General features: G+C 44.4%; 1 protein-coding gene and 1 non-coding gene across 5 annotated transcripts in view; both read left to right on the plus strand.

Moving 5' to 3' along the window:
• The window catches only part of LNP1 (leukemia NUP98 fusion partner 1), a 44,078-nt gene extending 30,048 nt beyond the window's left edge, over positions 1–14,030 (plus strand). For all 4 annotated transcript variants that reach the window (XM_059687978.1, XM_059687977.1, XM_059687976.1 and 1 more), the window contains 2 exons: positions 6,992–7,222; positions 11,739–14,030. In XM_059687978.1, the coding sequence (XP_059543961.1) occupies positions 6,992–7,222; positions 11,739–11,888 (381 nt within the window). In that variant the 3' untranslated portion in view covers positions 11,889–14,030. The remainder of the gene's footprint in view (positions 1–6,991; positions 7,223–11,738) is intronic.
• Positions 6,501–6,607, plus strand: LOC132232012 (U6 spliceosomal RNA). The gene has a single exon (XR_009452176.1). It is a non-coding gene; the product is annotated as a U6 spliceosomal RNA (small nuclear RNA).
• Positions 14,031–25,393: the final 11,363 nt, after the last annotated feature.

Raw genomic sequence — 25,393 nt, forward strand, 5'->3', positions numbered from 1 at the left:
CACTATACAAGATTGAATTGAATGGCATCTGGGGGTATGATCTCAGCGGCATGTGGTTTAGATGAGCTTAGTTTGGCTGCTTCAGTTTCTGAATGAGGGAGACAAGTCTCTGAAAGGGGGAGCAACCTCGGGGAAGGTTCCAAGTGTCTGAGGCATGGAGCTTCATAAGTGCCAGGAGGCTTTCTTTGGCTCTCCCTTATGTCCCTAGCTATGACTAGTGATAGGGTCTTCATGGCAGTTTCACCTGCCACGGCATGATTTAGTGCCACCGTATGACAGAGCAGGATTCATTTATTCCCACAATTTAAAAAAAGCATTTAAATGCATTGTTTAAAAAATATAATTAAGTAAATGCATAGTTTAGAGTATCCTTTAGTTTCCCTAAAGGATGTCCAGTGGATGATATTGCATCTCTTTATTATTTCTACAAGAACTACCTACCACTTTATCAACTGAAAACTGGAATTTTTTTCCCTGATGCTGTTTCCGTTTGTCGACTAATTTACATCCATCTTGACTCTGATGATATCATTAGACACTGTTATATATTACTAGTGACCTGGTGCACAGATTCATGCACATTGACAGGAAATTAATTAGAAGGTGACTGGCGGGGCTGGACTGGGTGAGAGGGGCCAGACATACCCTGAAGCCAACCTCCCATGGTCTCTCCCCAATTGGCCGTACCCGGGGGGGGGGGTGGTGGCTCGAAGGGCATCTGTGGAGTGAGCAGGGTCCCTCTGGCAGGTGGGGTCCTCGGCCTGGCCTGTGGGGATCGGGCCAAAACCGGCTCTCTGACATCCCCCGAGGGGTCCTGGAATGCGAGAGGGCACCCTGCAAAGTTGCTCTCGTACAGAGTATGGAATGCAAATGCAAGTGTGCAGTAAACCAGATTCGGGGCCGACAGTGCCCGGCAACAACACAACCCACGGCTGAAGGTGGAATCGCGTGTCCCCGTGAGGAATCGGGCTCCCTCTTCTCTGGTTCCAGGGTGCGTCACCCTAGAACTGCCCCTGCCAAGTCACTGCAGCTTGGCAGCTCCTGCGTTGAATGTCTTCCCCCTGGTGGTCAATGCGTGTCATAGCTACCAGTTGGATGGACACTTAGCATATTAACCTTTTATATATATATAGACTAGAGGCCCAGTGCACAAAATTTGTGCATGGTGTGTGGGGGGGTGTCCCTCAGCCTGGCCTACACCCTCTCCAATCTGGGACCCCTCAGGGGATGTCCAACTGCCTCTTGCAATCTGGAACCGCTGGCTCCTAACTGCTCACCTACCTGCCTGCCTGATCACCCCTAACTTCTCCCCTGCTGGCCTGATTGCCCCTAACCACCTCTGCCTCACCCTGTACCCAGGACCCAGGAGTTCCTCCTCTGGCCGGTTGCAGGCATGTGGGACCTGGGCTTCCCTCCCTCTGGCCGGCTGCAGGCACCCAGGACCCGGGCCAGCTTCGCCAGGGCCGGCTGCAGCCACAGGGGACTGTGGGTGGGCGGTTCACCTGGGCTGCAGCTGCAGCTGCAGGTGCCTGGGACCGTGGTGCGGGAGGCTTGTCCCTCTCCCGGGCCGCAGCCCCAGCCGCTGGCACACGGGACTGCGGGGCGGGCAGCTTGTCCTTCTCCCGGGCTGCAGCCTAGGTGGTCCCCATTCTTCTCTCGTGAGCTCATTTGTGCCTGGCTGGTCTCCATTCTTCTCTCCCCAGTGTTGAGTGTCTGAGCAGTTAAGGCGTGACAGGGCGTGATGACATGAGGGCGTGATGACCATTTGCATACTAGCTCTTTATTATATAGGATTCCTCACATAAAATTCTTACACAGTATGATTCCTGAAGACCTACAAAGCATTATTATTACTTTTGCAGTAGAATTCTGCTACCTCTGGTACTTTGTTAAAAGTGACATTTATAGGCAGTTTCACATAGAAATAGAATGAAGTCTTGCTGCTGTTCAAGATAAAAGTTTAGCATTATTAATCCAAGAAAGAGATGCCTCATGCTTAGGCATGGCACTTGATTTCTCCAGGAGTCACTAGGCACACACATCTTAGGCGAATCACTGAGCTAAGCTAAGATTCATTTTCCTCATCTGTAAATGCGGAAGCATGACTTCCTGGGAGGATTTGTTCCAAGGTTAGCGATCAAGGTCAGAGTCCCCGGAGTCCCTGGTACACACTGGGCACTAAGACTCCCACCCAGCACCTCATCTTTCTGCTCACTGTTTCTCACCTCGCTGTCAGTGGGTGGCCAGGAGCTTGTGTGTACTCGGTGGGGGGGGGGGGGGGGCGTACAACTCGAGGGTGACTGCAGTGAAAGGCAGGATAAAGACCATCACGTTGTTAAGCTCTGAAGTGAAGATCTTACATAATCAACATCTTTAAAATCAGAACTTGGGGTCAGAGAGTACAGAGGGCTTTTTTTTTTTTTTTTAACAGCACCGGTTTCCTGAGCCCACCGTGAAAACAGCTAAGCTGTTAGAGCCTCTTCTGTAACGAGAGTCAGCGCACTGGGTAGTTACTGCTCTGAGAGTCAGTGTCTGCTGCAGGCTCTGCTGCTGGGGCCCCTGGGAGCTCAGCCGGTGAGGTCGGACCCCACCCCAAGTGACAAAGCCTCCTTCCATGACTGCAGGAGACAAGTACACACTTGGTAAAAATAAGTTTTGTGGGGGCATTGATTCATGTCTTTGTCGGGGAAATTACATTACAAAGGCGTATAAAATTGCAAAAGTAGAACTTGCATAGTAAGTAACATTTTTAAAAGTGGGAGTTTTTCCCTGTAACCAATTAGAGTCCCCTTTTATATTTGTTTCTCGCAAAGTCCCACACCAAAAACAAACTGGAAGTTCCACCTGCTATAAAAGGATATTGTGATTAAAACTCTTGCCATTCTTTAAAAAAAAATATATGTTGTTTTATTGATTTTAGGGAGAGAGGAGGAGAGAGGGAGAGATAGAAACATCAATGATGAGAGAGAACCATGGATTGGCTGCCTCCTGCACACCCCTTACTAGGGATCCAGCCTGCAACCCGGGCATGTGCCCTGACCAGGTGGGAACTGAACCAGTGACCTCCTGGTTCACGGTTTGACGCTCAACCATTGAGCCACACTGGCTGGGCATAACTCTTGCCAATCTTTTCAGGCCTCTCAGTGGAAGAGGACATCAATATTTCACTCCCAGTTTCACATTTTAAAATTTTGTTTGAAAATGTTCTTGTGGTGCCTGGCCGGTGTGGCTCAGTTGGTTGAACGTTGTCCCATGCACCAAGAGGTCACTGGTTCGATTCCCCGTCAGAGCACATGCCCAGGTTGTGGGTTCCACCCCCAGTAGGGGGTGTGCAGGAGGCAGCCAATTGATGTGTCTTTTTCTCTCTCTCTCCCTCTCTTCCTCTCTCTCTCTAAAAAAATCAATAAAAACATATTTTAAAAGTTATAAAAAATGTAATTGTGGTAAGAACAGTTAACCCGGGATCTATACCCTCAGCAGATTTTCATTTTTTGCAGTTTTTAAAGTATATAACCCATTGTTATTATCTAGAGGCACAATACTGTAAAGCAGATCTCTGGAACTTATTCATCTTGCATAACTGAAATTTTATATCCACTGATTAGCAACGATCCATTTCCCCTCCTTTATCCCCTGGCAACCATCAACCTATTTTTTGCTTCTATGAGTTTGACTATTTATGTGTTTTGGTTGTTTTTTTTTTGTTTTGTTTTGTTTTTTGAGTTTGACTATGTTAGATACCTCATGTAAGTGGCATCATGCAGTATTTGTGCTTCCCTGTCTATCTCAAAATTTTAAAATAATCATTTCTTTTCTTGATAATGTAAATTCACTCATTGTAGAAAACTTGAAAAATACTAAAAAGGAGGAGAAAACAAACACAATCCCACATCACCGAGAAAAACCTTTGGTCACAGTTCGGTATGTTTAAAATTGCCCATCCTATGCTAGCACCTTACTTCAAGCCCCTCCATATCTCCCCATTCCAGTCTCCCTCCCCTCAGGCCCCCATGCCCTCCAGCCCCAGCAGGTTTTTCATCCTTCCACCCCACAGCTCCTCCTCCTGTGACAGGGCCTGGGCACCTGCGGTGCTAGTCCTCAGGCAGAAAATGTTCCCGTTCTCTAATTAACCCTGCTTGTCCTTCAGATTGTAGCTTAGTCATCACACCTACACGGAAGTTTCCTGCTAATCTTCCCAGCCTCACCCACCCAAGTACACACAGTTTCACCCTGTTATATCCCCTCATTGCACCTTGAACCTTTGTGTTTTGCTTTGTTTTTGGTTAATCCTCATCCGAGGATATTTTTCCATTGCTGTTTAGAGAGAATGAAATGGAGGGGGAAAGACAGAAGAAATATGGATGTGAAAGAGACACATGGATTGGTTGCCTCCTGCATGCATCCCGACCAGGGCTGGGGATCTAGCCTGCAACTGAGGTACATCCCCTTGACGGGAATCAAACCCGGGACCCTTCAGTCCGCAGGTCAAAGCTCTATCCATTGAGCCAAATCGGCTAGGGCCACCTTGAACCTTTGTAGCATTAGCCAAAGGAGTAAGCATGTGGCCTATTTGTTTTGTGTTTTTCCCCTGAGGCAGACATGAACTCCAAGATGGGCACGCTCTGCCTGTTTTGCTCCCCAACTTCTTCACAGCACCAAGCACCATAAATGGACTCGTACGTACATATTTCCCTCATGTATCTTGGCAGCTTTACAAATCTTTAACCATATTTCTGATCATCGTTTGACAGTAAGTTTCTAGGCATGTGTATTTGTCTTCTAGGGCTGCAAAATGCCCCCGACTGGGCGGCTTGGATAACAGAAATTTGTTTCCTCACAGATCTGGAGGTGGGAAGCCCAAGATCAAGGAGCCGGCAGAGGTGGTGTCTTTTGGGGCTCCCTCCTTGGCTTATAGACAGCCACCGTCTCACTGTGTCCTCACATGGTTTTTCCTGTGCGAACACATTCTCAGTGGTCTCTGTGTGTCCAAATTTCCTCTTCTATTAGGACACCAGTCAGACTGGACTAGGGCCCACCCTAGTGGCCTTATTTTAACCTAATCCTTAAAGGTGCTAGCTCAGTAGTTCTCAACCTTCCTAATGCCACGACCCTTTAATACAGTTCCTCATGTTGTGGTGACCCCCAATTTCATTGTTACAAATTGAACAGAATTAAAGCACAGTGATTAATCACAAAAACAATATGTAATTATATATGTGTTTTCTGACGGTCTTAGGTGACCCCTGTGAAAGGGTCGTTCGACCCCCAAAAGGGTCTCGACCTCACAGGTTGAGAACTGCTGTTCTAGCTCCAAATGAGGTCACATTCTGAGTATCTCACATAGGGCTTCAATATGTGAATGGAGGGGAGGGACACAACTCAGCCCATAACAACACTCAACAGATGGGTCCAAGGAGCAGGATATTTTAACCGCCCGACACATTTTGCCAATGGCTTACTGGCAAGGTGTGTCCATTTATAGTCCTACCAGCCAGGAATCACAGGCCTATCTCTCTCCACTCTTGCCACTTCTTAGTATCACTAAGAAACATTTTTATTTTTATTTTTGCTAACCTGAAAGGCGAAATTGTACATTATTTCATTTAAATAATCTTTGGTGACTAGTAAGCATAAACAATTTTTACCATTTGGCATTTTTTTCATTCTTTATATATCTATTAATCCAATAGATATTTAATAAACTCATCCTGTGAATAAGGGAAAGTGCTGCATAGGACTAGGATTTCAGCAGAGAATGGAACATAGTCCTTGATGTCATGGAGATACAAATTAATGGAGAAGAGAGACATATTACAAAATTACCCAAATTACCGATCACATGATGAGAGGTGTGAGCGCCCAGGAGAACATCTAACAGGGACCTGAACCAATCAAGGTGGCAGGAAAGGCTTTCTGTGGGTATGCAGTTTCAGTGGTGACTGAAGGATGATTGGCAAAGGTGGTGGGTGAGGTCACAGGAAGAAAGAGCAAAGGGAAGCTAAGGGTACAGTGGTAGAAGGCAAGGGACAGAGTGTTTCCAGAAGGGCAAATGGGTTGAATGCTACTGAATTAATCAAGACCAAAATGTGCATAGAACTTGGCAACATTGAGACCAACATCATAACCAAAATTAGTTGTGGATGCAAAAGTTTGAATGGAGTGGATTGGGTATTGAGGGAAATTGGGAGAGCAAGTGTCATAATTCTTCTAAGGAGTTTGATTTCTCTGAAATATTCTTCTGTGATCATTTCCCAATGTTATTTGAACACGTATGTCATTGTATTACATGATTTCTATGTTTTTCTGTATGTATATAAGATATACTATGTATTGTCAGGATATTATTAAACATTAGTAACAGGTAGCACATGATTTTTGTTTCTTGTCTACTATTTAACTTTAAGTTGTTTTTGATGCATATTAGCTTTTTTGCATAGTTAAATTAATTTTTTTCATTCTGATTTATTCCATTGCTCTTCTGCTTAGAAATTCCTTCATCAGTGCTCGCTTTGGCAGCACATACACTAAAATTGGAACAATACAGAGAAGATTAGCATGGCTCCTGCACAAGGATGACATGCAAATTCATGAAGCATTCTATATTTTTTCAAAAAACAAAAAAATAAATTCCTTCTTTGTACAGAAATCACATATACCTTTTTGCATTATTTCTTAAACATGTATGGTTTCATTAAAATTTGTTATGATTTTGGAATTTACTTATACATATCAACTCAAGGCTTTGAATGCTTCATGATATTGCCCTAATGGTGGAGGAGCAAGATAGCTAGTCTTGGGATGTTCTACTTAATGTTTTAACCGATTGATTCTAGTGCTTTATTATAGAAGAAAGGTCCCACTGATGAAAAAGATAAAAAAAATTTCAGTTCAACCTGAGGTTTGTTTAGTTAGTAATTTATGGCTGTTCTGTCTCTGAGCTAATTTCACGCAGTCTCTTTATGTTGTAAACATTTTTATTCTATATTTCCAGTTTCCTGTGCTTCCCAGAGTCACATCATATGACAGCCATCCTAGAAGGCATTCTCATGAGGACCAGGGATTTCGATGTCGTAACCACATGAGGGATTACAGAAAACGCTCAGAGGATGGGCCCTTCAAGGACCCACTGGAATCAAACAGAAGATCCCATTCCAAAACTCGGGCATTTTCAGAGTCCTTTGAACAACAACTGTGCTTTAGAACCAAACGCTCCCTGTCTTTGGTATGTAACAGAGTTATTGAATATTTAAGCCACTTTAGAAAAGGAGACCCAAAGGGTTCTTCCTCCCCATACTCATGGAGAACAAATCTAACTTTTTCACTTACAGCTTGTTGACGAGATCTTTGAAGAATGACACTCAGTTTTACTGTACATAGCCCAGATGTACATAATTTTTAATTATTTTTATTGAAGGCTTCTGGTGTAGGAAGAATTCCTGGAGGACCATTAGTGGAATGTTTTTGTTATGGAGGTCCTCTAGTTCTCTGAGACTGCTTTCATCACCCTTATTATAAACTAGAGGCCCGGTGCACGAATTTGTGCACAGGTGGGGTCCAGCTGATCAGAGTGGGGGAGGGCCGATCAGGGGTAGGTCCAGCCAGGGGGAGGGGCTGTGGGCAGTTGGCCGGCCAGCCCCGTCCCCTTGTCAAACTCGCGGTCTAACTCCTGGTCAAGGGGGATAATTTGCCTATTAGCCTTTTATTATATAGGATAATTGTGACTCATTCTCCTTGCACTTCTCCTGTGCAGTATTTAATCCAGTAGCAAGTAGTCCGTGATGCCACGTTCCCTTGAACTTTTAAAAAGCATGTGGAGGAAAGCCCTGGCTGGTTTGGCTCAGTGGATGGAGCGTCAGCCTGTGGACTGAAGGGTCCCAGGTTCGATTCTGGCCAAGGGCACATGCCTGGGTTGCGGGCTCAATCCCCAGTAGGGGGTGTGCAGGAAGCAGCCGATCAATGATTCTCTCTCATCATTGATGTTTCTATCTCTCTCTCCTTCTCCCTTCCTCTCTGAAATCAATAAAGAAATATATTTAAAAAAAAAAAAAAGCATGTGGAGGGAACTCTCTGGTCACTTTCTACTAGTAGTAAATTTCCAGGAGTAAGGGTGGTCCAAGTGCTCACAGTGGCCTTGGGAGGGTCTCAGTAAAGTACAAAGAAGACAGGCTGAAAATGGGGGAATAATAGAAGCTCCACTGGTGATGCTGAGCTTGCTTCATAAAGTAATAATGTCGAGATCAATTAATTTTGGGGTACAGTTACTTTGGGGAAACTTGCTCACTGAGTGGTCTTGAACAAAATACTTCTTTATTTGTGGCCCTTTGCTGTTTGTTTTATTTTGCAAAACAGGAATGATGATATATTCTTCCATATAGTAGACAGAGCAAATAAGTGAACCGAGGTGTATTACCACCTGTTTCTTCAGCTGCGCTCTGTGCACAGCAAGGACACTCAGGTGCTTCCTACCTCATTGCCCATCTGAGCACAATGCTTTCTGCCTAGCAGTAATGGCTGCTGGGACTGTACTGTGTGCCTTTGCCTCACTTTTGTCAGAGTAATCCTGTGTATCTATGTTCCTCCTTCAGTAAGCCGCTCTCTTCACCTGATCATAAGAGGAATACAGAAGGAAGAATAGTAAACAGCTGTCACTTATCAAGAGCTCCTGTTTTATCCTTTCTTTATACTGCTTTTAAAAAAATATGTTTTCAGACTTAGAGCAATGTTACAAGAATAGTACAAAGAATACACCCTTCATCTATATTCCCTCCAGATATTAACACTTATCATATTTACTATACTCTCTTTCTCCTTCCCATCCCCAAACGAGAGCACTAGAACATTCTTTTATATAAACACAGTACAATAATGAAACTCAGGAAATTACCACCAATGCAATACTTTTGTATCTAATCTATTGATCTTATTTTGCCTCTTGTCCTGATAATATTCTTTGTAGGGAGATTTCAGATCATGTGTTGCAAGCAATTCATTCTCTTTAATCTGTACGATTCTGCGGCAGTTCCACAGTCTTCACTTGTCTTTTGTAACACTGTCAGTTGAAGAGTACAGGGCAGTTACTTTTTAGAATGACGTTCAAATTGGGTTTATCTGATATTTCCTCATAGTTAGATTAAGATTATGATCTTTTGGCAAGAATAAAGCAGAAGTGAAGGAATTCCTGTTTTAAAACTACACGTTAAAGTTACTGATTATATTCATTTAGGAAATTTAACTGCCTTAAATCCTTTCTGGAATAAGGTAGGGTGTAAATATATTTTGAAAAATACTTTAATCTAAACACTTCTCTGTTGATTGTAATGGCCTTGAATTGTTTTTCACATAATCTTATAAAATTGCTTAAGTGAAACCATTTGCTAACATTCCTAAAATATAACATGTTATTCCATTCATTTCCCAAGTTCTTCCTTTAAAAAAAAATTTTTTTAAAAAAATTTATTTCAGAAAGGAAGGGAGAGGGAGTGAGAGATAGAAACATCAATGATGAGGGAGAATCATTGATTGGCTGCCTCCTGCATGCCCCCTACTGGGGATCAAGCCTGCAACCTGGGCATGTGCCCTGACCAGGAATTGAAACGTGACCTCCTGGTTTGTAGATCGATGCTGAACCACTGAGCCATGCCAGCCGGGCCCAAGTTCTACCTTTTGAATGCTGAGATAACCAAGGCAGCATTTTCAACTGTTTTTGTTTGTTTGTTTGTTTGTTTTTAACTCAAGAATTCTTTTCATAGGTATCTATATATATAAAAGCCTAAGCGATCGGCTGGGCAGCCCACTAGTCGACTGGCCGACCAGCCGGCCAGTAGCTATGACCTGCACTAACCACCAGGGGGCAGACCCTCAATGCAGGAGCTACTGAGCTGTGGTCACTTGGAACCAGAGAGGAGGGAGCCGGATTCCAGGGTGTGCCCTCTTACAATCCAGGACCCCTCAGGGGATGTCAGAGAGCCAGTCTCGGCCTGATCCCTGCAGGCCAGGCCAAGGGACCCCACTGGTGTACCGATTGGGCCTCTAGTATACTCTAATAGCTAGAAACCTGCTGGGAATTTACAAAATTATTTCAATTTTCATGTGATAAAAATATTTATAGTAAATAATTTTAAATTTAATATTTTCTTTTATATCAGTTTTAACGAGTATATTATAAAGTTTATCTTAATACAAAATTAAAAATTCAAAACATACAGATATTTTAAAACTTTTTTCTATTTCACAACTGACACACCTTTCCAAAGCTAACTACATTAAAAAGTGTGATTGGTCAGTGAATTTAAAAATGACATTTATTATCTTTTATTTGGGCTCCAGGTGCATACTAATATGTAGATTTAAATTCTGTGTCTTTTAGCATCAAAAAGACCCAGAAATTGTTTTTGTAGCTGATTATGACCAACAACAAATGACTTTTCAATATCATCTTGATATTGAAAAACTCAATGGGCTTATATTGATAATTTTCACATTTTGTTTCTAAGTGAGATAAGAAAAATATCTCAGGTCATTACTTTTGAGCATTTCTCAGTCTTTATTCTCAATAAAGGAAAAGCCAAAGTGGAAATAATCGTCACCATATTTTCTTTTTTATACTCTTCTTTAAGTATTAGAGACATTCATGACTGCTAAATATACATTTTGATCAGACGGATGTGTCTAAATACAACTGCTGCACCTAATGAAAATAACCTGGGGGCACATTTGTGGGGCTAGTTCAGTTTTTAAGTTCCTCTTAGTTTGTATCTCAGCTTCATCATTTGTTTGGCTTTCTGTCTTCTGTGACAAATGGACCCGTATGGATAGAAATGAAAGGACCTTGGTACATTCCACAAACAATTTACACTGCAGAGTAACTGACACCCCTGCAGGGCTGAGTCCGGACCTTGCTCATCTCACCGCCACTCGCCACTGCATCAAGTCACTTGACAGGCATTTGGGGGTTCCCGGGCGTTTCTAGATCAGATGGAGGAGGGGAGAACAATGATTTTATTTCTTTTACTTTAAAAGAGAAAAGTGTAAACAGATATCATCATCACCACTCTTTGAAAGGCCTTCCCTGACCATGGAAACGAAAGAAGCATCTCCCCCCCCCTCCCCAATAGTTTCCTGTCATTTTATCCTGTTCATAGTTATCATTGCACTCGTCACTATTGGTTATTCTCTTGTTTCCTTTCAGGCTTATTGTCTGTGTCCCTCCACCTAGGTATACAATGTAGGAAGTTGGGTCCTGTAGTTGGTGCCGTATCTCCCGATCCCAGTGAATACGGGCCCCTGGGTAACCTGCTGGGGACTGTTGATGATTTGGGTGTGTTTTTTTTTGACACTTCAGTCTTCACAAAGTCCTCAGATTAAAACCAGTGCAAACCCTACTATTAATATAATTTAAGGGAGTGGACGCAGGGAGGTTAGAATCATTGCCGGTATGATTCACTTACCACATCCCTTTTCAGTTCTGTGCTGTGAAATCCCCTCCCTCCGTGTGTCAGAGGCAGAGTCAGTCACGTGCCGGCTGAGTGTCCTCCATAGACCATCACAGGCCCCCTATTCCTTTTATTTATGACTAAAACGCTTAGCACCACCCTTAGGCTTATGCTAATTTATTACAAGAAACTAAGGTGTGGAAGTCTGCTCGATGGTCAGGCCTTGCTTCATTGCTGATAATTAAGAGAAATGCGGAACGTTGTCAGCCGCCGGCACTTTCATGCTTTTCCGACCTTCTCTTCCAGGGACCTGAGAGCAGGAGGGAAAGAAATGAAAGAGAAAGCCTGCGGATGGAGACGAGATCCGGGGAGAAAGCGGAGGAAAGAGGGAGCTCCAGGAAGGAAGAGCATGGGGAGGCACACACGGTTCCTCTCTCGGAGAAGGGACCCAAGTAGGACTTTGTTTCCACACCAGGACGACAGATGGCGCTGCGTTTTTTGAGTTCTGTGTACTACGCTGGGGGTGGTAGCTGCGAAAAACTGTCTGCGACGCTGAGGGATGGAAGTGGGCGCTGGTTCCACTGCTCCCCAAGAAGACTGCATCATTCTCCAGCTCTGGCATCTGAGTTGAGAGTTTGATCTGCGTTGTTGTCCTTTTATGAGAATCCTATATAATAAAAGGCTAATATGCAAATTGTCCCCTCAACCAGGAGTTCCACCAGGGGGTGGGGTGGCTGGCCAACCGCTGGTGGCCCCTCCCCCACCATTGGCCCTGCCCCCTATCAGCCCCCTTCACCCCGTTTGAGGCGGGCCAGCTCCCAACCTCCCACATCCCCTCCCCCCAGCTGGCTGGCCTGATTGGCCCCGATTGGGGCACATGGGCCAGACCCCAGCTGTACATGAATTTGTGCACCAGGCCTCTAGTAAGAAGGATGAAAGGTATTTTAATAGAATAAAGTAATTCTTGAAAATGTAAAGACAGATATTTAAAGAGCCATCCACACTTCTTCACCAGTCCTTCTTCACATCAATATCACAAATAATCTTAAAAGTCATTGGTGTGACTCTAGGTTTACTTCCTTATTAGAAGTAATTATGTAAGTACTAGAAGCCTGGTGCACAAAATCTGTGCATGGGTAGGGTCCCTAGGCCTGGCCGGTGATCAGGGCCGATCTGTGGAATGACTGGTGAGGTGATCAGGGTCCCCTGATTGCACCCACCTTGGCCGGCCTGGTGCTGCCCACTTGCTGGCCCTGCCCCCTACCGCTGTGGCTGCCGGTCGTCTCCTTTTGCGGGGCAACTGGCAGGGCCATTGGTGGGCCCCCGTTTGTACCTGCCTTGGCTGGCCTGGGGCCTGCGGGCTGGAGGCAGCTCCTGCATTGAGCATCTGCCCCCTGGTGGTCAGTGTGCATCATAGCGACCGGTCGTTCTGCCTGTTGTTCTGCTGTTTAGTCGATTTGCATATTAAACTTTTATTATATAGGATGTCTAATGGCCAGTGTTTAATAAGGACTGGTAGTTAACATGCCAAGTACTAGGCTGAGGTCATATATTTATATTTTTATTGATTTCAGAGAGGAAGGAAGAGGGAGAGAGAGAGATAGAAACACCGATAATGAGAAAGAATCATTGATCGGCTGCCGCCTGCATGCCCCTCACCAGGAATCCAGCCCACAACCTGGGCATGTGCCCTGACCAGGAATTGAACTGTGACCTCCTGGTTCATAGGTTAACCCTCAACCACTGAACCACTAGGCTGAAGTCTTTAATGCATTACCTAGAACAATTCTCAGCACTCTAAGGAGGGACCTCTTCTCTTCACTTGCTGGCTGAGGAAACTGATGTTTAGGAAACTTCAGGCCCTCACAGGTGTGGTGGCCGGGCTAGGAACAGAGTCCAGTTCATTCTGACTTGTGCTCCTACCCTGAGGCAGGGCCTCCATTTCCCCTTATCAGTGGGTCCTTTCGCAGTACTTGAGAACTGAGCAGGAGTGGGAGGAGGTTACCATTTTGATTACATGAGTGGAGACTGATTCTCTGAGGTCTGCTGTGTGTTCTTGGTTGTACCTTTATGTGGTTATTCTTTACCATTTATTTATTAATTAGTTTTTTTAAAAAATATATTTTATTGATTTTTTACAGAGAGGAAGGGAGAGAGATAGAGAGTCAGAAACATCGATGAGAGAGAAACATCGATCAGCCGCCTCCTGCACATCTTCTACTGGAGATGTGCCCGCAACCCAGGTACATGCCCCTGACCGGAATCGAACCTGGGACCCCTCAGTCCGCAGGCCGACGCTCTATCCACTGAGCCAAACCGGTTTTGGCTAATTAGTTTTTTAAAAAATATATTTTTATTGATTTCAGAGAGGAAAGGCGAGGGAGAGAGAGATAGAAACATCCATGATGAGAGAATCATGGATCGGCTGCCTCTTGCAAGTCCCCCACTGGGGATCGAGCCTACAACCCGGGCATGTGCCCTTGACTGGAATCAAACCTGGGACCTTTCAGTTCAAAGGCTGACACTCTATCCACTGAGCCAAACCGGCTAGGGCTATTAATTAGTTTTATCCTACATAATAAAAACCTAATATGCTAAGTGTCCAACTGTTTGACCGTTCGACCAGTTGCTATGACACTCACTGACCACCAGGGGGCAGACGCTCTGACTGATAGGTTAGCTTGCTGCTGGGGTCCAGCTGATCGGGACTGGGGGAGATGGGCCAGACACACCCTGGAGCCCTCCTGTGGTCCCTCCCTGGCCCCAGTCTCTCTGGACTGGGCCTGGGTGAGACCGCCAGATATGCCCTGGAGCCAACCTCCCCTGATCCCTCTCTGGCTGGCCAATCTCCCAAAGTCCTTCCCCAGCCTCTAAAATATTTCTTCTAATTAATTTCCTTTCAATGTGCATGAATCTGTGCACTGGGCCTCTAGTTTAAACATAATTGACATATAACACTATATTAGTTTCAGGTGTATAACATATTCGTAGAAATTGTGAAATGATTACCACAATAAGGCTAACATCCATCACCACACATAGTTACAATTTTTTTTTTCTTATGATGAGAAGTTTTACGTACAATCTACTCTCTTAGCAACATTCAGATATACTGAGAGTATTGTTAACTACAGTCATCATACTGTCTATTACATCCCATGAATTATTTAAAAAGTATGGAACACCTCATGAATTTGTGTCATTTTTGCTCAGCAGTCAGTCTTTTCTGTGTTATTCCAGGCTTAGTATACGTGCTGCTGAAGTGAGCATGTGTTTTACTTATTTTTTCAGCTTTGTTAAGGTATAATGGACAAATAAAATTGTATGTATTTAAATTGTACAACACAATGATTTGACATATGTACACTTCATGAAATGATTATGCAACCAGGTCAATTAGCACATTGAAGCCATATTCTATTACTATTTTTTTTTTCCCTAAAGGAAAAGATTCTAGCATTCTCTAATACTCTTCTGAGGTAGTCTTCGTCTCTGTCTTGAATCTTCAAATGCCCAAGGGCGGTTACTCTCTGTGTTGTAAAGAAGAGTATCTCCCCAAACTACTTACAACTAATACTATAATTGATTGATTAGGTAAGACACAAACTAACATTGACATAAACAGTAGAAAGAAGGAACAGGAGAAGGAAAGAAGAGGAAAACAGTGAAAGAAAAGTAAAATAGTGGTGATCTTTGACTTGAATTATTTCAGTTTTCATACTGCTTACACCTGCATCCATTTTGTCGCCTTTATACACAGGTTTATACTTTTCACACACGTAAAAGATAACTGCAAGCTTTACACGGCGACGTTAGCCTGTTATTTGCCACCCCTGCGGGGGAGGATGGGGCCTGACCTGCCACCAAGGGCAGCACTGTGCAGTAGTTGTGGGAAAGCCAGGTTTCCTTCAGCGCTTTTCTGTCTTGTTAACCAAGTTTCTGAGGATGGTCTGCCCACTGGCTCTGACCCCTATAGAAAGGGCTGGGAGAGGTGGCCCATCCATGGGAATAGGAGCCAACTGGATGGAGTTTCCTCCGCCCAGTGTCTGGCTGGCGGAGACAGTCGCCACCTCCTACCCCAGCCAAGACACCCGTGGAGGTCTTTCGGCTCCCTGGACTCAAGAATGGCAGGACCTGGAAAAATCATGATTAGGGTTTTTATAATATATTTTATCAAACTGGGAGGAAGTATATTTTCACCATATTTTCAGGGCCATACTACATATGGAGGAGGGGGGACTCTCTGAAAATGAAGCTGCCAGCTTATTACCTTCTTTTTTATATTTTTTAAAAATATATTTTTATTGATTTCAGAGAGGAAGGGAGAAGGAGATGGAAACATCAATGATGAGAGAGAATCACCTTTATAGCACAAAGCAGCACTTCTAATAAAATTATATTTGTAGATAATCTTTTCCCCTTAAAATGGAAATTTTTAACTTATAAAATCAATATCTGACACACTTTCAAATAATGTAGAAGCATATAAAGTGGAAAGCGGCAGTCCTCTGGAAAAGCCCAGTGTCAGAATTATAAACTTAATATAGTTCAGTTATGGTCAGGGCACTCTGGTTTCTCATCTCTAGGGGGCAGAGTTGAGCTGACATTTGGGCAGGTAATGCTGGATACAGAGGAGGCTGGCTAATGACAAAATCATTACTATTCCTTTCAACCGAAAGGAGAGAAATGCAGCATTTCTTATCCAAACTCTGAGGTTAGAGTAAATGTATTAGATGTTGGGTAATTCTTATGATTTATTAACGTATTTAAAAGTAGACACAAAGCTTATTTCATCTAGCATAATACTTTCCAGGTCCCTCCCTGCTGTCTCAAAGGGTAAGTAAGAGATCCCTCATTTTTACAGTTGCATAGTGTTCCATTATGTATATACCACAGCTTTTTTATCCACTCATCTATTGATGGGCACTTGGCTGTTTCCAGATCCTAGCTATTGTAAATAGTGCTGCTATGAACATAAAGGTGCATATATTCTTTCTGATGGATGTTTTGGGATTTTTAAAATATATTCCTAGAAGTGGGATCACTGGGTCACGTGGAAGTTCCATTTTTAGTTTTTTGAGGAAACTCAATGCTGTTTTCCACAGTGGCTGCACCAGTCTGCATTCCCACCAGCAGTGCATGAGGGTTCCCTTTTCTCCACATCCTGGCCAGAAGGCCTGGAGGGAGAGTATGGGGTGGAGGGAGTCAATGGAGGGAAAAAGAGGGACATCTGTAATATTTTCAGCAATAAAGGTAAATTTTAGAAAAAAGTAAACACAAAGGGCAATGACTAATTGGTTATTTTTGTTACCGGAAAGGGGACCTGGCCTTGAGTGGGTCTGCCTGGGGCCGGCCAGTAGTGTGTGGGTTCTTGACTTCGTGCAGGAAAGATTTCACAAAAAGAGTCCAGGTGATTTTGAGAGTAAGTTTATTAAAGCTCGGGACAGTGAAACAAGAAGGTGCCTAGGTTAGGAAAAGCAGCTGGAGAGAGACTAGGCAGGGAAACGAGCTGAGACTCGGGCCCTTTGGCTCACTAAGACATCAGAGAAAAGGGGGCAGTGGGGACAGGTTCAGGGGGTGAGCCCAGGACGAGCTGCTGCTGCCCATCGCTCCCTGGTTGCAAGCTTCATGAGGGTCCTTAGAGTTTAAGAGATACATGCCTGTGGGGGAGAAAGAGGGGAAAGGAAAAGGCCCATGTGCTTCTGGAAGGGAGAGCTCACACTAGGACTTCAGTTGTGAAGTTTTTTAAAGGCTGGGAATTTAGGGGAGGATCTCAATAGAATATGAATCAGTTTTATGCTGATGTGCCAAAATGAGGGTTATTCTCGTAACTTCATCTGTCCTTGGGTGTGATTGGCGAATGGCACTAATTGGATTTTTGCTATCTCCCTGAGCAGGGTGATTTAAGCTATTTACTCTCTGGTTGGGGAGAAGTATAAGCCATTTACTCTTTTTTTTTTTAAAAAAAAAATGTTTTTAGCCCTAACAGGTTTGGCTCAGTGGATAGAGCGCCGGCCTGCGGACTGAAAGGTCCCAGGTTCAATTCCGGTCAAGGGCATGTACCTTGGTTGCGGGCACATCCCCAGTGGGAGGTATGCAGGAGGCAGCTGATCGATGTTTCTCTCTCATCGATGTTTCTAACTCTCTATCCCTCTCCCTTCCTCTCTGTGGAAAATCAATAAAATATATTTAAAAATATGTTTTTATTGATTTCAGAGAGGAAAGGAGAGAGAGATAGAACATCAATGATGAGAGAGAATCATCAATGAGCTGCCTCCTGCACGCCCCTACTGCGGATCAAGCACGAAACCCAGGCATGTACCCTGACAGGGAATCAACCATGATCTCCTGGTTTACGGGTGGACACTCAATCACTGAGCCACACTGGCTGGGCTAAAACATTTACTTTTTAAGTGTCCTTGGTTTAGGGAAGATAGGATTTTGGGATTCACTAGATGGCTGTAAATAGCTTGGCTGTTTAATTATCTGTCTCAGTTTCCCTATTCTGCTTGTCCTGGCTTACGAGCTTGTCTCAGTTTCCACGGGACACAAAAAAAGAAAGAGTGCTTAAAATACTGTTTAGATGATTTACATTTGCACAATGGGAAATTTTAAACTGGGGGAGGGAGGAATTGTACGTTCTGATTTTCTATGCCTTTGGAATTTTTTAGTATTCTATTCTTTTTAAAAAAATATTTTTATTGATTTTAGAGAGAGGAAGGGAGAGGGAGAAAGATAGAAACATTGATTGGCTGCCTCCTGTACTCCCCTTACTGGGGATCAAGCCTGAAACCCAGGCAGGCATGTGCCCTGACCAAGAATCTAAAGATGACCTCTTGGTGCATGGGCAGATGTTCAACCACTGAGCACATGGCTGGATTTACATTCTGTTCTAACCTTGGATTATATAATTCTGTTTTGGTTAATTCCTGTAGTTTTCAATTGGCTGAGCACAGTTCTTCCCCTTCTGCACATGTGGAGATGTGAGGAAGAAACAATACATACAATACATGGGAATCCCTGTGTACAGTTAGGGGAAATGTAGCTTGGTGCCGCCACTATGGGAACAGTATGGGGTTCCTCAAAAAATTTAAAAATAGCCTGGCCAGGTGGCTCAGTGGTTGAGCAACGACTTATGAACCAGGAAGTTACTGGTTTGATTCCTGGTCAGGACATATGCCCTGGTTGTGAGCTTGATTCCCCATAGGGGTTGTGCAAGAGGCAGCCAATTGATATTGCTCCCTCATCAATGTTCCTCTCTCTCTCCCTCTCCCTTTCTTTCCCTCTTTAGAATCAATAAAAAACATTTTAAAAATTAAAAATAGAGTTGTCGTACGATCCAGCAATATTTTTGGGTATTTACCTAAAGGAAATGAAACACTAACTTGAAAACATATGTGCATCCCCATATTCACTGCAGCATCATTTACAATAGCCAAAGTGTCCCTCAGTGGATAAATGAGTAAAAAGATGTGGTATCTATACACAAAGGAATATTATTCAATCATTAAAAAGAATGAAATCTTGCCATTTGTGACAGCATGGAGGAATGTTGAGGGCATTATACTAAGTGAAATGAGTCAGATAGAAAAAGACAAATACAGTATAATCTCACTTATGTGTGGAATCTAAAAAAAAAAAGCTCATAGATACAGAGAACAGATTGGTGGTTGCCAAAGGCAGGTGTGTGTGTGTGTGTGTGTATGTGTGTGTGTGTTTTTTTTTGGGGGGGGGGGCGATGCGGAGGGAAGAATGGGGGAAGGGGGTCAAAAGGTACAAACTTCCAGTTATAAAATAAACTAGAGGCCCAGTGTACAAAAATTTGTGCATTCGGGGGTGAGGGGGGTCCCTCAGCCCGGCCTGTGTCCTCTCGCAGTCTGGAACCCCTCGGGAGATAACGACCTGCTGGCTTAGGCCTGCTCCCGGGTGGTAGAGGGCAGGCCCAATCCCTAGGTGCAACCCCTAGTCAGGCTCAGAGCAGGGCTGATTGGGGAGTTGGGGCGCCACCCCGTCATGCACAGAGCAGGGCGGATTGGGAGGTTGCGCTGCCCCCTGTCACGCTGATCCCGATGCCGGGAGGCCTCACGGCTCCACTGATCCCGGTTCTGGGAGGCATATTACCCTTTTACTATATAGGAAAGAGGCCTGGTGCACGGGTGGGGGCTGGCTGGTTTGCCCTGAAGGGTGTCCTGGATCAGGGTGTGGGTCCCCACTGGGGTGCCTGGCCAGCCTGGGTGAGGGGATGATGGCTGTTTGCAGCTAGTCACACACCCTTCAGGGTGGGGGTCCCCACTGGGGTGCCTGGCCAGCCTGGGTAAGGGGATGATGGCTGTTTGCAGCTGGTCACACACCCTTCAGGGTGGGGGTCCCCACTGGGGTGCCTGGCCAGTCTGGGTGAGGGGCTGAGGGCTGTTTTCAGGCTGGCGGGTGACTGAAGCTCCCAACTGCTCCTTTTTTTCTTTCTTTTTTTTTATTCTGGGCCAGCTTTAGCTCTGGCTCCAGCTCTGAGGCCTCTGCTGCTGAAAGCAGGTTCTGGTATGTTTGTGTTCTATAATCAAAACACTGTATCACATCCAGCTCTGAAATCCCGGCTGGCTGAAAGCAGGTTTCTGGGGTTTTGTTTAGCTTCTATATTTGTAACAATGTTTCAAACTGCAAGCTCAGAGGCCGGCAAGGCAGGCAGGGAACGTTGGAGTCCTCCATCACTGAAGCAAGCAAGCCTCATGTTAGCTTCAAGCTGCCTGGCTGCCAGCTGCCATCTTGGCTGGCAGTTAATTTGCATATCGCCCTGATTAGCCAATGGGAAGGGTAGCAGGTGTATGGCTAATTACCATGTTTCTCTTTTATTAGATAGGATAAGTCCTGGGGATATAGTGTACTGCATGGTGACCATAATTAATAATGCTATACTACATGTTTGATAGTTGCTAAGGGAATAGGTCTTAAAAGTTCTCATCACAGGAAAAAAGTTTCCTTAAACCATATATGGTGATAGAAGACTTATTGTGATAATCATTTCACAATATGAACAAATATTGAATCGGTATGTTGGACACCTGAAACAAATGTAATGTTATATGTCAATTATAATGTTATATGTCAAGTATATCTCAATGAAAAACTAAGCAAACAAACCAAAAACAATAGTGAACGGAGAAGCCTTTCTATCTTACCCAGCCCTTTTAGTCCCAGCTCATGCGTGCTTGTGTGCCCAGCTGGGCTCTTGAGTGGCTTAAACCAGAGGCAGCCACACCTCGCCTTGGCTCAGAGTCTCTCCCTTGATGACTAATTGCCAAGACCTGCCTGCACTGTGCTGGGGAAACAGCAGTGAGCAACGCCTGTTGTCCAGGGACTCACATTCCAGGGAGGAAAGAGATAGCAAACAAAAATTTACACATCACTGGCTCAGAGATAATTTGTTAAAAAAAACACTGTGTCACTGTCTAGCTTGAAGACCTTGGCAGGTTTCCTGTCATTTAAAGAATTAAATCCAAACCTTTTAGCACGACATCAAACACCCATCTAACTGGTTTTCAAACTTTAAAGAAGACATTGTTTCACACTCTTCTGACCGCCTCTCTTTTTTTCCCCTCCTCAATCTTCTGTGCACAACACATCTTTCTTCAGAGCTCATGTTTTCACTGTTATTGTGTAAATTGCCTTCCAGTGCTTTGGTGGAGGGATAAGTACAAACAAATGAAAACTTTATAATAACTATTGTGTCTATTTGTTTAGATTTTCCATTTGGGATGGGCACTGGTTAGCCATTAATTAAGGGGTCATGATAATATACTGCTCATGAACCATTTTAACATGAGTAAGGAGCCAACCAAGGACTTTCCCAGGAATCTCTTTTCTCATCTCTGAAATACATCTACCACCTGTGATTAGTTCATGTGTTTAAAGGCTGCTCACTATGTTCTTATAAACAAGTGGCTTTACTTCTCACCCCTCAATTTGCAAACATAGTAAGACAATGACATGTCACCATTTCCAGGAAGTGCAGGAGCAAATAAAAAAAACACACGAAACAAAACATGGTAAGGAGGGGGAATGAGAGAAACAGAGCACAGGACTTTTAAAGACCATCTGATAAAAAGTACTAGGGATGTGATGTGCACATGATGATGATTGTTATCACTCATGTGTGATATACATAAAAGCTATTAAGAGAGCAAATCCTGAGTTCTCCTTACAAGGAAAAAACCACACATTTTCTCTCTATTTTTTAAATTTCTTTTTATTGTGTCTATCTGAGATGATGGATGTTAACTAAACTTATTGTGTAATCACGTCACAATATATGTAAGTGAAACCTTTATGCTGTACACCTGAAACCCATACAATGGTGCATGGCAATTATCTACATATATAAAAGCCTAAGTGACCATTCGACCAGTAGCTATGATGCTCACTGACCACTGGGGGCAGATGCTTAACGCACAGGCATGGAAACATGGAACAGACTGATGAACCTCAGAAGGAAGGCGGGGAGGTAAGGGCGGGAAGAGATTAACCAAAGATCTTATATGCATACTAGAGGCCCGATGCACGGATTCGTGCAATGGTGGGTTCCCTTGACCTTGCCTGTGGGGAATGGGCCAAAACTGGCAGTCTGACATCTCCTGAGGGTTCCCAGATTGCAAGAGGGTGCAGGTCAGGCCGAGGGACCCCATCATACACCGGGCCTCTAGTATCTCAATACAACTGAGGGGAAAAAAGATCATCTGATCCAAGACTGTCCCATCCCAATTCCTACTTGAGGCAGGAACTCCCTCTGCAGTGAGTCTGCCAGGTGTGTACCAGGCTTTGCTTGATGACTGCCAGGGCTAGAAGGCAGTCTCTTTCACTGCGTTGAAGCTCTCATAGTCGATGCTGTTGTTATCCTGCTCTCCTTCTCCTCCCACCACACACACAAAAAAGGGCCCTTTCTCATCCTGAGCTGCAATCTCCCTTTTGTAAGGGCTCCATCCATGTGGAATGTGGTCTTTTTCTTTGCCTGGAGTACCTTACAGCATAGCTTCCTCTCCTGAATGATGTCACTACAGTTCTAGAGGAGAGCCCGCACGCCTTTCTCTACCTCTCTCCGCCCTGTGGGAACCTCAGGGGAACACTTTGTGCCATCCACCGTTGCTCACAGAACCTGAGTTCCACAGCCCATCACCCTGAATGCCTTCACTTGAACCTCTAGTTTGTCAACGTTTTGTTTAAAATATGGCATCCATAGTAATAAAAATGTAAATGAAAACAAGAGGCCATTTATTTTTAATTTTTATTGATTTCAGAGAGGAAGGGAGAGACAGAGAGAGAGAGAGAGAGAGAGAGAGAGAGAGAGAGAGAGAGAGGAACATCAATGATGGGAGAAACAGGTGCAGCTGCCTCCTGCATGCCCCCCACTAGGGATTGTGCCCACAACCCGGACATGTGCCCTGACCGGGAATCCAAGGATGACCGCCTGGTTCATAGGTCAACACTCAACCACTGAGCCATGCTGCCTAGGAGAGACTATTTAAAACTCAAATTTGCAAATGTTTAAAAATTTTTCTCAGAGTTTGGAAAGGTTAAGCTGTAATATTAAAGTACAACTTTTGTCAAATGCTTGTTATACATCAATTAATATGTTTGTATGATTTTTCTTCTGTAGGCTGTTAGTATCATGGTTTGTATTGATTGATTTTTGAATATTGAACAAGCCTTATAACTCTGGGAAAAAACACACACTTGGTCATGGTGTCTAATTATTTTTATGTTTTGCTGGATTCCATTTGCTAATATTTTGTTAAGGATTTTAGTGCCATATTCAGGAGGGGTATGGTGTGTAATTTTCTTTGTCTAATGTGTTTGTTTGTTTGTATATTGGAGTAACACTGATTTCACAAAGTGAATTGGAAGTATTCTCTCTTCTTTTATTTTCTGGAAGGGATTATATAGAATTGGTGTTAATTCTTCCTTGAACATTTGGTAGAGTTCTCCAGTAAAACCCATTTGGGCCTGGAGATTTTGTATTTAAAGTATGGGAGAATTTATTTATTTATTTTAATTTTCTTTATTTTTTATCTTATTAAATTTATTTGGCTGATAAAACCATACAGGTTTCAAGTATGCAACTCAACAAAACATCATCTGCACACTCTGTTATGTGCTCACCACCAAAGTCAAGTCTCATTTCATTTCCATTTATCCCCCCTTTGCCCACTTCCACCTCTCCTCACCCTTTTCCCTCTGCTATCACCATACTGTTGTCCATGCCTATGTGTCATATATATATATTAGTGGCCCTGTACACAGATTTGTGCACATTGAAAGGAAATTAATTAGAAGAAATATTTTAATATTGCTATTTACCCTTTCTCAATAATAGAAGTGTCAACCAAATTCATGATTGACAATGACAGATCGAAACGCATGCGTGCAATTGGCGCCAGCGAGAGCTTTATATATATTGAGCATGCACTAGTCAACTTAGCCTTTTATCTATAACTAGAGGCCTGGTGCACAAAAATTTGTGCACTTTTTTTGGGGGGGTCCCTCAGCCCGGCCTGTGCCCTCTCACAGTCTGGGACCCCTTTGGGGATGTCCACCTGCTGGCAGTCAGACATCCCTCTGGCAGCCCGGGAGCCCTCAGGGGATGACCACTTGCCAGTGGGGAGCAGGCCTAAGCTGCAGTCAGACATCCTTAGTGCTGCTGAGGAGGCAGGAGAGGCTCCCGCCACCACCGCTGTGTTGGCAGCCGTCAGCCTGGCTTGTGGCTGAGCAGAGCTCCCCTTGTGGGAGCGCACTGACCACTAGGGGGCAGCTCCTGCATTGAGCATCTGCCCCCTGGTGGTCAGTGTGTGTCATAGTGACCAGTCATTCCCAGTCATTCTGCTGTTAGGGTCAATTTGCATATTACCATTTTATTATATAGAATAGAGGCCTGGTGCACGGGTTGGGGCTGGCTGGTTTGCCCTGAAGGGTGTCCCAGATCAGGGTGGGGATCCTGCTGGGGTGCCTGGCCAGCCTGGGTGAGGGGCTGATGGCTGTTTGCAGGCTGGAAAGCCCCCCAGCGGGAACCCTCACTCCATGAGGATGTGGCCAGCCTGGGTGAGGGGCTGAGGGCTGTTTTCAGCCTGGCCACACCCTCTTCAGGGTGGGGGTCCCCACTGGGGTGCCTGGCCAGCCTGGGTGAGGGGCTGATGGCCATTTTCAGGCTGGCCACACACCCCCGGTGACCCAAGCTCCCAGCCTCTCCTTTTGGGCTGGAAGCAGGTATCTGGGATTTATTTATCTTCTATAATTGAAACTTTGTAGCCTTGAGCGGCACCCAGGGCTGGCCAGGGCATGCAGGAAGCTTGGCTTCCTCCATCGCCGGGGGCCAACCCAAGCACCCTGCTTGCTCCAGCTCCGTGGCCGCCACCATCTTAGTTGGCTTAATATGCATACTCGCTCCTGATTGGCTGGTGGGCATGACTTGTGGGTGTAGTGGAGTGGCAGAGTGATGGTTAATTTACATGTTTCTCTTTTATTAGTGTAGATAATAAAAGCGTAGTATGCTAATTAGACCCAACGTCCTTCTGGATGTCCTTCTGGACGACCTTCTGGATGAAGCTGGGGCTGTGAGGAAAGCCTGGGTCTGGGGTGCTGGAGGGAAGCCTGGGTCCCATGTGCCAGAGGGAAGCCAGTACCGGCAGCTGGGGGAAGGAAGGCCTACTCTTGCACAAATTTTGTGCATTGGGCCTCTAGTATATATATATATATATATATATATATATATATATATATATATATATAATAAACTTGCTTAATTGGATCTGCCTTTTGATTAATCTAAACTTTTTCCAGCCCACTGAAGCACCCCAACATCTCTTTCATGCAATTTTCAGCAACACAGCAGTAAATATCAACACGAAGCAGATTATTATTGTAGATCACACGGGGAGAACAAAGGGTAAAATATTTAACGGCAGCCGTGTTTGACTATA

Source organism: Myotis daubentonii, chromosome 3, assembly GCF_963259705.1.
Source record: "Myotis daubentonii chromosome 3, mMyoDau2.1, whole genome shotgun sequence".
Taxonomy (NCBI): Eukaryota; Metazoa; Chordata; class Mammalia; order Chiroptera; family Vespertilionidae; genus Myotis; species Myotis daubentonii.